Source organism: Mytilus californianus, unplaced genomic scaffold (assembly GCF_021869535.1).
Source record: "Mytilus californianus isolate M0D057914Y unplaced genomic scaffold, xbMytCali1.0.p SCAF_2, whole genome shotgun sequence".
NCBI classification, from domain to species: domain Eukaryota; kingdom Metazoa; phylum Mollusca; class Bivalvia; order Mytilida; family Mytilidae; genus Mytilus; species Mytilus californianus.
This window is the reverse complement of record NW_026262668.1, coordinates 48,964,509-48,977,974: the sequence shown is the minus strand read 5'-3', so window position 1 is coordinate 48,977,974 and position 13,466 is coordinate 48,964,509. Positions and strand designations below refer to the sequence as shown.

Genomic DNA, 13,466 nt, shown 5'->3' with positions numbered 1-13,466 from the left:
TGACCTATAGTTGTTAATTTCTATGCCATTTGGTCTCTTGTGGAGAGTTGTCTCATTGGCAATCATACCACATCTTCTTATTTTTATATTTATCTCAGGTGTTATGTTAAAAAAAACCTGTATTTAGCAATCATATTTGCAGGTATAACTTAACTTTAATGAGAAGAAAAACACGGATAGGCCAATTTGTGTGTCGTTTACTTTTCGCTAAAACAAATATTTTGTATATAGTTCGCTGGTCGGGTGGAAGAAAACTTGACGCGCAAAGATCACAGGCGCTTTGAACATTGACCACGTTTTTTTGTGTGTTTAGTATTTTTAGTAAATTTCCTTAAGATTTAAACTTATTTCCCTTTATTTGATGTGTACTTGCTCTTATCCTTACAATTTTACATTATACTGTCTTTGTAAGATTGTATTGATAGGAGCAAGTACGCATTAAATGAGGGAAGATAAGTTGAAATATAAAAGAAATTTACCATAAATCTTAAACAGTAGGAGGTCCATGCCCAAAGCGACTGTGGCAAAGATGACAAAGATCTTTTAAGTATTATTTATTCTTTTCAATGGAAAGGTAGTGCAAAGATTAATGAGGATAAAAACCAACTTTTTAAAAAAAATCACCAAAAAAAATCGTATGACACAGCACACAAATATTGGAAAAGTATCAACTTTTCCAGATTTCATGCTGATGATGCCTTGTTGAAAACACATACTGGTGTAACATGTCTCTGGTGAAATTAAGGTTTTCAAATAAAACAGTTTAGTATTTCATAATTTTTCATGCATATTAATATATTATGAAATTTGAAGAAAAAACTGTCACCTTTGGTTAAGTGTTAATGTTAAAATTTTACATGTACCGATGGTTTATGAATTTTATGATGTCTAAATGGGTTAGACAAGAGACCCCAATTATCCGATACTGTAAGATGCCCCTAAACACTCATCAACGTAGTTTAACAACAACAGGATTGCGGGTGTCACTTGTTGAGCAGGAACTGTTGACACTTCCGGAGAACTGGTTTCTTTTTCTCAGTCTTAGATCCTTAGATATCAGATTAGTCTTCTCATTTGTAATTTTACCAATTGTGTCCTGTTACCGATTGTGATATTTTCAGGATTCACTTGGCGGGTGATGCATACATAGCAGGACACTGTCAACGCATCTGGTCTAGCTCATTAAGGAGTTCATTCGATTCCCTCAGTTTCTGTTTGTTAACTTCCTATTCGATGAGTCTTATGTAGACCATGGCAGTAATATTTAAATTTACTTCCATGTGTAGACGAAACGCGAGTCTGGCGTATCAAATTATAAGCCTGGTACCTTTGATAATTATTGAACACGTTAAACTACTGGTGCCTAAATATATCCCGTTTTTTAAAGTTATTTTTTATATTTAGTTTTCTGTTTATTGTTATGTGGACTGTTGTTTGTCTTGTCGTCGTTTTTCAATGGGCCATATTTTCTGTTTTCTTGTACTATGGTTTTCATTGTCCCTTTATATCTTCTTCCTCTGTTTTAGTAAGAAAAAAAGTTTTGGAAAAAAATAAAAATTTTGTTTTGGTAAATCCTTTAAATCATACAAATTTTCAAGTTAACAATTTATTATATTATTTTATTCTTTCTTTTGTAATTCAGAGTAGAGGAGTTGCATTTAAGTTTTCCAAATTTCATTTGATTCTAACGTCACAGTACCCAAATTGCACCGAGTACCCAACTGCACCTATTCAGCAAAAAAAGCAGCGGAAATCTTACAATTTTTTTTTTAGACTAAACAATTTGTATTTATATGATTTGACATTATACACGTCTTTCAAAATAGGTAAATATATTTAGATATACACAAAACGTTCACAGTATATATCAACAGATGAAGTATTCACTGGAAAAAGTAAAATCTACGGAAACGTCGCCGTGCGACGTCCACAAAAAGTCATCTTTTAAAAACGGGCAAATAAAATATGTTACAAGCATCAATTTCTTAAAAAATGAATTCTAAACATAGACCAATGTCAAATTGTTCTAAATATTTGAAGAAATAAAACAAAACATTTGTACAGATATTCGATTTTTAAGGATGTGAATTTAAGCATGGATGCAATTTGGTTACTCCTCATTACAGAATCATGGATCGTTTGGAGGTCGGTTCAACCCCATTTTTCTATGATTCAATATGGATTCAAAATTAAATTGGCGTGACTATATAGAAAAAAAAATGATACATCTACAAAATAGAAATGGGAACTTTTGTCTGGATCATAAATAAACGTAGGTGAGAAAACTGCCAAAATAGGTGCAATTAGGGTACCGTCACGTTAGAGACATTACGATGTGGGTGTCTCGTCCAGTATGAACGATCCCAATTTTGTTATGACTATCACGAAACGCAAATAAGAAAGTCTATAAAAAAAATCCAAGTCAGCTGGAAAACTACAGAAAAATCATAATTTTCTTGTCTCTCTTATATTTTCGGATGATTTAAAAAAAGGATATCCCATGAATCTGATTCTATTAAAATACTAGTATATGATAAACAGAATAATACATTGCAAAATCTTTCGGCCCTCGGGACTGATATTGGTTCCTCGTGGTGATACAGCATGCTATTCAGATTTTGCCATATATTATTCTATATATATTCATAAAAAGCTGAAACATAAATGAAATTCAATGATGAATAACACAAGACACCTTGTAGTGTATACGTCTCAAACCCTCCACTTTTATAATCCTGAACAGTGAAATAACAAACAAAAAACGTATAACAAAAACAAAAGTACAGGCACAACAAAAGTAAACAATCACGTGCAAAAGAATGCTTGGTATGAGCATGGACATAATATATAGTCCCAGGTAAGAGATAGAATAGAGAATGGAAAGGGGAAATGTGTCACAGAGACAATATGGGAGCAATGCGTTCTCCACTGTACAAAGAATTAAGTGAAGTGACCCACAGTTATATAGAAACACTGAACTTTTTTTGTTATGCAATTCATAGTAAGTTTTTAATAAAAAAAAATGTTTAAGGGTTGTTAACATTGAATTTGTCGATATAATCATAGAAGATCTACATTGAATAGTACTCTCACGGTATAATGTATAGAGACAATAATTAACAGCCAAACAAAGAATCCTATTCTATAGCCTCAATATTAGTTATTATGTCATTGGCGCAGACTGATAATTTGTTTTAATTAAAGTATTGATTAAAATGTCTGTCATGTTTTAGGAACAACAACAATAGAAATAATTTATGAACACTTATGAAAATGGTTTTGTATTTCTGATTATAGGTTATTATTGTAAACCGTTTTAAACCATTTTTTAAATAAAAATGGAAAGAAAAGGAAACAAACGAAATTCAAAGGAGAAATTTGTCAATGATTCAAAGAAGAGGAAGCAACGTCACGACGAATCTGGTCGCTATGGAAATTTCCAGCCATCTTTGGGACAGAGATCTGGAGGAAATATGATGCAATCTGAAGATGAAGAAGAAGGCGAAGGCGAAGAGAAAAAAGTCGGTAAGGATAAATTGAAATTCCATTGACATCTAATAATCTCCAACGTCATATAACGTGCACGGACTTGATGAAGGGTCTGGATTGGTTTTAGAGAATTAGGGGCTATGCAAGTTAAGATATTTAACACGGTAGACATAGAAATACCGGGCGTCCATGTGTCTAGTCTTGCAAGCGGTCTCACGTGTACTATTCTTGCCAGATTTTAATGAAATATATATCAAAGGTTTTTATTATACTTCATGTTAATATTCCCGATTTTGATTGGTCAATACGAGGGAGACATTTTACCGTTGTGATATATAAATAACACGTAGGTGATAGAGCAGAATGTTACCCCGAGAAAACATTGTCAACCGAAGCAAAGCCAAGGTTGACAATTTTTTCTCGAGGGGTAACAATCTGCTCTATCATCCTCTCAGCTATGTAATATCTCGTGTATTATACTGAATGCTCTTTCATTATTGTCTTTTAAATTGTAAATTGAAAGTAATAAACTTTGATTTCATGTACATAACAACGTTATAGTCAATAGAAAAGAGGTATTTTTTATGCTGACAGTCTATGAAAAAGGGCCGAGGCCGAAACGTAGAACTTGAGCATAAAACTGTCTATGAAAAAGGCCCGAGGCCGATAGGTAGAACTTGAGCATTCATTTGTCTTTAAAATTATTGATATAGATTCAATGCATTGACTTTAAACTTATTGATGTATATTCAATACGTTGTCTTATGTCTTTTAAATTATCGATTTTTGATTGGTCGGCAAGAAAGGAAGACACTAAAAAAATTGTCTCTCGCCGTGAGCCATGAAATAATATATAAATAACACATAGCTGAGAGGGTAATAGAGCAGATTGTTACCCTGAGAAAACATTGTCAACAGAGGCGAAGCCAAGGTTGGCTGTTTTTTTCAAGGGCTTTTAATCTGCTCTATCACCCTCTTATCTGTGTGTTATTTCATTTATTATACTGAATGTTCTGTCATCACATACATTTTAAATTGAAAGTAAAAAACTATGACTTCGTGTACATAACGACGTAACACTCATTTGAAAAGTAAAAAAAGTGAAGAAATATGTATTTTTAGCTCATCTGACCTAAAAGGCCAAGTGAGCTTTTTCTCATCACTTGGCGTCCGTTGTCCGTCGTCGTCGTTATCGTTTACAAAAATCTTCTCCTCTGAAACTACTGTACCAAATTTAACCAAACTTGTCCACAATCATCATTAGGGTATCTAGTATAAAAAATTTGTCCGATGACCCAGCTTGCCAATCAACATGGCCGACATGGCTAAAATAGAACATACGGGTAAAATGCAAGTTTGGTCTATTATCTTGAAAACCGCTATGAATGGAGAAAATCTGTCAGGGAAACAATGTTCAGAATGATGAGTTCTACATATTGTCTATTACGACTTCTTATAGGAGTTATTGCCCTTAAATGACGAATTTTACCGATTAATCATGTTTGCCTAATATCTGAAAAACTATAATAGATTGAGAGAAACTTTATACATACCTAAAATAATCAACAAGACAAGGTCGACAAATAGGTCCACAGGGACGAAATCGTCAGACGACTCCTTATTGGAGTTATTGCCCTTTAATGACGATTTTATAAATATTTGCGTGTTTGCCTGATATCTGAAAAATTATAATAGATAGATAGAAAATTAATTCAGCAAAAATGATCAGCAAGACTTGGTGTACAAATAAGTGTACAATCTTGAAATCGTCTGACGACCCCTTATTGGAGTTATTGAGATTTTTACCATTTTCTTGCGTTTTTGCCTAATATCTGAAAAATTATAATAAATAGATAGAAACTTTAATAAGCTAAAAATATCAGCAAGACTTTATCTACAAATAAGTCAAATAGTCGAAATCATCAGTCGACTTATTGTAGGAGTACTTGCTCTTTAATGGACGATTTTTACCAATATTTTACGTTTTTGCCTACTATCTTGAAACCATAAAAGATAGATAGACACGTTAAATAGAAAAAATGATCAGCAAAACAAGAGCTACAAATAAGTAAAATTTTGTCGAAATTGTTGGTTTACTCTTTATTGGAGGGATTTCCTTGATTGATATTTTTTACCGTTTTTTATGTGTTTTTGGCAAAAACTAAAGAAAGAGAGAAATAGTATACAGAAAAAAATATCAGCAATATAAGATCAACAAAAAAAAAAAATTTATGTTATGAATTCTATTCTAGTCCAAAATGTTGGAGAGAGTCCATTGTTGAAGATGCTCATAGATCTAGGTGAGCGACACAGACTCTTTGGAGCCTCAAGTTTATATTGGCACTATGAAACGGGCCTGAGGCCAAAACGTTGAACTTGAGCATTGTCTTTAAAATTGTTGATGTATTACTAAATTCAATTCATTGACTTTTTAAATTATCGATTTTTGATTGGTGTGCAAGAGAGGGTGATATTCAATAATTTGTCTCCCGCTCAATCATGGGGAAGAATAACAAGAATTAACCAATCAAAATCGGACGTTTTAACGTGAGGTATAATGATATCATCAATGTGTCTCCGATCATCAATGCATATCAATTACTTTTAATGGAATAACGCCTTTGGAAATATTATTCATAGGAAAATTGCATTGTAAGTGCACTCGGGCCTACACTTCTTGTCAGATTTTTATGAAATCTGTATCAAAGGTTTGGTTTGTATCAGTAATGTTTTGGACGTGTTGGAAAATCAGTGCCTATCAACTGTTTTAACAGCAGTTATGCCCTTGGAAATAGAAATTATATGGAATATACTGATAAAAACAAATTTTGGAGTTATTGCCCTTTGACAGATAGCATATGTGCAATTACGATAAAAAACGCTCAGCAGTAATCATTTCAATTCTTTGTTCGGTAACGTTTTTTTCAAGTCTCGATTCACCTAATTATCTGCATTCCATATTAATTGATCGTCCTTAACATGAATGAAATATTTGCCGCTGAACGTTAAGCAACCAACAACTTATCGATCATGAGTTATCGAAAAAATGCACTGCAAAGTGAAAATTTAGATATTTTTTGTTTTATTTAGCTCATATAAAAATCACAAAGACAATCTAAACTTAGAATTATAAAAATAAAGGAATTCTCATTGAACAGATGCACACATATGACAACAAGAAGACTACAAGGAGAACACATTGATTCCTTTTTATTGAGTTATGATGCCTATTGATTCAAACATTTTTTCCTACATCTTATATAGGTCTACCAACTCACCATGGAAGAGGGCGTAAAATAAACAGACCATGCCTGTTGACACAATTACAGTCAATACTTAGAAAATATCCAAATGACGCACAAATTCTTCGGGTGAGTAAATATTTTCGAAAATAACAAAATTAATGCAGTTTATTAAGAATATTTGACATAATGAATTTATCGCCGCGATATAGCCTTGTTGTGCTAATGCGGCGTAAAGCAACCAACAATCAATCAATCATAATGAATTTACTTGTAATATACCCGAGTTTTAAACCTGTGCTTTAATCCTTAAAAAATGACGTAAACTTTTTGTTCAAAATTAATTATACTGATTGTTATATAACCAGAGAAATCTTAAGTTATTCTTTATATAAACATTAAAAAGCAATTGAATTAATGTAAATGCAAAGTCTTGAATTAAATACAGTGTGTATATTTGTTCTCGATAGTCAGTACTTGTCTGCTACTTGTACACCAGCGATTTAAGATACTTAAGTAACACTAGCGTACAATTTCCCCAATTTAAAAATTTAATTGTTCAACGTAGAACTGAATGTGCGTTATACAATTGCAAGAGCTGGGAAACCACTATTGGGTATTTTTGTGTACATAGTCACCTAAACGTGCATTATAATCAACATAATTGGTTGTTCATTACTCTCATGATTGTACCCATTTGTTCCCGTTAGTAAAACTTAACCATCGCGATCAGTTCTAATTCTACATTTGTACATTTTTTAGTGCATCTCTGGGACATCTACACGGGAAGTATATCCATCAAAATTCTTGGACTTTTCTCCTTTGTTTGTCTCAGAGATGGTTATCTTTATCTTGAATATCGATTATCACCTTGTCATTTCAATTTAATCTTTTTAGAATTATAATCTATTTTGTTTTATTTAAAAATCATAAATTTTATCAATTCTTTGCTTATTTTATTGAATAAAATAAAATTAATTCGCGCAAACGCAGTTACTTTTCAACAGGAAAATTTCGCACAAACGTTATGAGTTTCGTAGCGTATTATAAAAGTGGAAAATCTTTAGCGCAAACGTATGACGAATTCCCACAAACGAACGCGTTGTTTCCCATGCGTGTCAACTTTCAAACGAGCAAAACCAATGCTTTTCTTTTAAGATTTCTTGTAATTATGGTCGGTTCCTAAACTTGCTTCTCAATTTCCTTGGACTAAGCATGTTTCAGATATTATGAAATATTGTTAGCTTTTTTAAAATGCTGACTTTTAATTCATATAGGAGATGATTCAAAATGCTGAGGATGCTGGTGCAAAAATTATGAAGATATTTTACGACAACCGTTTCATAACACCAAATGGTTCTATTGAAATTAAGCATTATTTCAAGGTATTTATAATACAAATGTATATAATATTCTAAATAATGTCCGTTTATTTAAATGAATACATGTACATTAATAAGGATTGTAAATTTTTTTAGAAAATAATTTTTGCTAAAGCAAAAATGGAAACTCTAGAAAGAGATAAAATTAACATTAGATGATTTAAGCTGACCTGTCATGCCCTTTTGTATTTGACCGTTTTGATTTATTTACGAATTCAACTTTTCTTACTTTCGATCTGGATGGAATACCTTGTAGACCATCTGCTGTATTTTTTGTCCGACAGAAAGGAGGAAAATACTTACCAAGCAGTCACATATTAAAATATGTTTTAATTTTACACGTCCTTTAAAAAATATGTGTCAACTCTGCGACAGACATTCTCCATCAGATACGGGACCCATATCTAACACAATCAACTTCGTCTGAAATTTAGCCAAACAATATTTATATGGGTTACGTTGTTTTACCTACATAATTACGCCTTACATATGTATGCTGTATTTTGATTGGTTGATAGCTAGTGTATTTTCCCTGTATTTTCTATAGACGAATGAATACCGTTCATACTCCAGCGCCGATGGCATAGGCGGATCCGGGGGTGGGACGGGGGGGGGGGGGGGGGGGGGGGGGCTTTTGTGGGAAAAATTTGGTTGATTATATAGGGAATCACTGAAGTATGACTGGAGCGGCCCCCTCTTAGGGCAATCAGTGGGCCCCCCTTATAAAAATTCTGGATCCGCCACTGGCTGGAGTAAGTCCACAAGGATATGCCTTAACACTCTTTGTCGTGGTATTTGCAAAAACGAGATGGAATTGAGAATGGAAACGGGGAATGTGTCAAAGAGACAACAACCCGTCAAAGAACAGAAAACAGAACAAGGCCACCAATGGGTCTTCAACGCAACGAGAAACTCCCACACCCAGAGGTAGAATTCAGCTGGCCCATAAACGATAATGTATGCTAGTTCAGCGAAATGGACGCACACTAAACTCCGAAGCATACAAAACAACCAAAATTAATAAAAAACACAAGACTATAACAAAGGCTAGAGGTTCCTGACTTGGGACATGCGCAAAAAATGCGGCGGGGTTAAACATGTTTTGTGAGATCTCAATTCTCCCCCTATACCTCTAGCCAATGTGGAATAATCAAACAAACAGCAGGTCGCACAGTAAAACTCAGTTCAAGAGAAGTCCGAGTCCGATGATAGAATAGGTATAGTTGTCTCATTGGCACTCATACCACATCTTCTTATATCTATAAACAGAAGAAACTAATCAAAATGACAATGATAAACAGTAATTAACAAAGGACTTCTAGCAGTTACTGACATGCCAGCTGCAGACTTCAATTAAACTGATTGAAAGATTATATCTCCATCATATGAGATGCCTTTTTACCCCTCGCGGAGACGCTTGATCAGTTGTGCGTTTTACCCCTTAACATGATGTATCTGTTCAAAATACAGTGGGTTAAGAATTTCGTTTAGGACTAAAATAAGAAACCGTAATTTTTCAAATGTTTAATAGAAAGATTCTGATTGTAGTCACCTGGGATTTTAATATTCAACGATGCGTGTTTCAAACCAGAGGACTGGGATGGTATCATTACAATTTACAATAGTGTAAAAGAAAAAGAACCACTAAAAGTTGGAAAGTTTGGACTTGGATTTAAATCTGTCTTTCACATGACGGGTATGTATATAGTTGTGATTGCTATCCATTAATTATATCTATTATAATGAACACACATATATGTAAATGTGCTAAGTGCATGTACTAGTATTTTGGTCACTGATGTTTATTTGCTTGAATATTTTTCAAAAATGTTTACTGATCTTTACTCTCTAAAAACAAGGTAGCGTATTTTATAAGGCGATAAGATAAAGATGTAAATACTTACCAGAAAGCAAGATGCCTTACAGCATCACACGATATGGATATTTGTTGAACTGCATATAATTATGCTCTGGATATTTCAGTCATATTTCATTAAGTACATTTGATTAAAGGAGCTAACCTGAAGCTGGATTAACAAAACTATTCCTAATGAATAATATTTCAATGAGGATTAAACAAACTTCTGACTCTTAGAAATTTTGTTCAACATTAACTTGAATGCCAAATTGTGTACACACCTTTTATACGTTTTATATATTGCTTATTTATTTGATTATTCTAAATTACAAATGAACAAAAATTACATTTTGTTGTATCCATATTTTCATCATGTCACAGTCTTTTTTTTTTAGAAAATAACAATATCTTCATAGCCAGAATCCAGCGTATAATATCTTCTCATCAATTTTAATGAAAAATCTATGGAGATTTGATAATTTTACGTGCTTTCTTTACAAAAATAGAAATAAGAAGATGTGGTTAGATTGCCAATGAAACAACTGTTCGTTTTTCGGTTTTGATATCTTAAAACCCAAAAATGAAAAACGAAAGTATTGGACCGGGTATACACGGACCTAAAACAAACCACATTGACATTTTTCCATTTCGATGACTATAAAACAATAACATATTATTTTCTTTTCAAAAGACTAATGCTCAGAACCGAAAAGAGAAATTGAATCAATATGTCGTTTCTCATTTCTCGTTTTTCGCTTTATAATATCGAAAACCAAAAAAAAGAATATACTTTCGTTTCTCATTTTTGGTTTTAAGATATCAAATACGAAAATCAAAAACACTTTCGTTTTTGATTTCTCAAAACGAAAAACAAATAGACACAAATATACACGGATCATTATTATATTCAAATAGCAAAATAGCAAATAGATAGGGATATAATCCAATGTATAAGTCGGCTATTTATCCTACTGTTTCTTACAACATCGACAATCCTTTCAATTATATAACAAGAATAAAAAAATATATTTTTTTGTTTTCCCAAATTAGTGGCCAATAATGAATACGACTCAGTTTATCAACAACAACAAAATATCAATACTTTAAATTATTTCTTTTATTCAATAAAAAATTTCTCTGCAAAATACATTTTACTCGGTCAAAAGGATTTGATTTGAAAGGGTCATTGTATATATAACACATATATGTTATAAATAGTCAATAATCTTAAAATGTCACTTCGTAATTGACTTTTACTGTTAACGGTTAAATGAACAACACAAAGTTTAACCCTCTTTCATGTATTACTGTAACAATAGCTACTCCTTCTTAAAAATAACTTGCAACTACAGTCACAGTGTGCAATGTACAAAAAATGTTTTACGTTAATTTCGTGTATTCCTGTAACATAAGTAACTCCTTTTAAAATAATTTGTAACATCAGCAATAGTGTGAAATGTACAACAAAAAGTTTAACTTCTGTTTCATGTATTCCTGTAACAATGATTTAAATAATTTGTAACATTGATGATTATTGCAGATAATCCAGTAATTATAAGTGGCGATACTCTACTGATCATAGACCCATTGTCTGAGACGGAAACTTGGTCTGTATCATTAAAGGATCTAAAAACATTTTATCAACCTGAAAAAACTCTTGCTTGCCTATACAATAGATTTGGATTTGACAAAACTGCGTTAGAAAGGGGGAAATTTGAAGGAACTCTATTTTGGATTCCGCTTCGACAAAAGGGGAGTGATTTGAAACCAACTGCTTCTCAATATTCAGAAGATGAAGTAAATGGTTTTCTAAAGTCTTTCATTACTGAAGCAAGATATGACCTACTTTTTCTGAGAAACTTAGAGAAAATCGAGGTTGGTAATAACCAAAGCAAAGATCCATACTTCAAAATTGAAATGCATGGAAAACAGCAAGTCCATTTGGAGCAGACTCGGGAAAAGTTCAGAACAGATCTACTAAAACTTGGCAATAAGCACCCAGATCAAGATATTGTTTCAAAATATGACGTCATTTTAAAATCAGCATTTACAGAGGATCACTTTGTCGTGGTTAATTGGTTGACAGGAAGGAAGAATTTCCCAGAGAACATAGGAACTATACTGAATGATTGTAATAATAAGGAGCTGCAATACAGCCCGTATACTGGAGTGGCTTATTGCACCTTTTCCGACACAAAGGAAAAACACCAAGGACATATATTTTGTTTTCTGCCTTTACCAATGACATCTAAGAGCTTGACTGGACTCCCTATCCATGTAAATGGATTCTTTGATCTAGATGATAATCGAAGGTCCATAAAAATGCCTGCTGCAAACAACGAGTCGTTTAAAAGTGACACATCGTTAATTTGGAATGCAGAAATGATCGGAGAACTATTACCATATCCATATTATACACTGGTGCTGTTTTTGAGGGATATTTGTATAAAGAACAACAATCAGTCAAAAAGTATAATAGATGTGTATGAGTGTATTCCAGACCCACAAAAAGTGGAATCAGATTGGAGACCACTTGCTGAAAAGTTGTACAAAAAAATTATTGAAGAAAATCTTTTTTATACAAAACAAGAACATGGTAAATGGGTAAAAAAAAGAGACTCATTATTTGCCTTATTTGAAAACAATTCTGATGGAGGAGTTCTCCATGACGTAGAAACATTTTTGTTGGATATTGGTGAAAATCTGGTGAAAATACCAAGACATGTAGAAAGGATTCTAGAATACATAGACCAGTCACCTTGCCCGATAAGTTCAGGATTGATACGTCAGAAACTCAAGTTAAACCATAAGGTGTGGAGTAAATACTCTTCAGAACGAAAACAATCGCTATTGTCGTTTATACTTGAGGACGGAAACTACGATGATTTGGCCGATATAAAGCTTCTTCCACTGTTCAATGGCGAATTCAAACCATTTTCCGTTCTCGAAAATCAGGTATTTGTCATAGAAGAGGATCCTAGCAGCTTATATCCTGGCCTGGAAAAAAGATTCATATCTAAAAGGAAAGTTACAGATAAAAATTGGGATGCAGTGTCAATTCTAGCCAAAAAAGGTAATGGAAACACATTTTCAACTTTTTAAGCCCTGTAAAATACCTGTTTTAAGTTATTTTCTTCATGGAACAGATTCAAGGTGGTAATGTGCTATTAAGAACATTTGTAGAATGTTGTCAAAGGTACCGACGGTTTTAATTCTTCCATATTACATTCCTAACAGCAGACATAGTTCGAAATATAATATATTATAATGACCAATAGGCATATTGAATTAATAGAAATTGTTAGAATACATTTGTACATTAAAAAAGAACGCTAATTTCATTACAATCCATTGCAAGTTGAACTTTCAGTCATATTGCCAAAATGAGCACCAGAACACTTGGAACCGGTTACAATAGGATGTGGAGTATAGGTCTATGAAACAACAACAAGATGAACCCTAAAATAAATATAAAAATACATAAAGAAGTCAGCA

The 13,466-nt window shown here is 32.8% G+C and overlaps 2 protein-coding genes across 4 annotated transcripts in view; one reads left to right on the top strand and one right to left on the bottom strand.

Moving 5' to 3' along the window:
- Positions 1-13,466, bottom strand: part of LOC127729914 (INO80 complex subunit D-like) — a 325,825-nt gene that overhangs the window by 164,569 nt on the left and 147,790 nt on the right. The window lies entirely within an intron of this gene.
- Positions 1-13,466, top strand: part of LOC127729913 (sacsin-like) — a 33,970-nt gene that overhangs the window by 5,845 nt on the left and 14,659 nt on the right. Inside the window, exons 2-6 of the mRNA XM_052237848.1 lie at positions 3,298-3,525; positions 6,754-6,860; positions 8,009-8,116; positions 9,662-9,809; positions 11,512-13,044. Of these exons, the coding sequence (XP_052093808.1) occupies positions 3,339-3,525; positions 6,754-6,860; positions 8,009-8,116; positions 9,662-9,809; positions 11,512-13,044 (2,083 nt within the window). The 5' untranslated portion in view covers positions 3,298-3,338. The remainder of the gene's footprint in view (positions 1-3,297; positions 3,526-6,753; positions 6,861-8,008; positions 8,117-9,661; positions 9,810-11,511; positions 13,045-13,466) is intronic.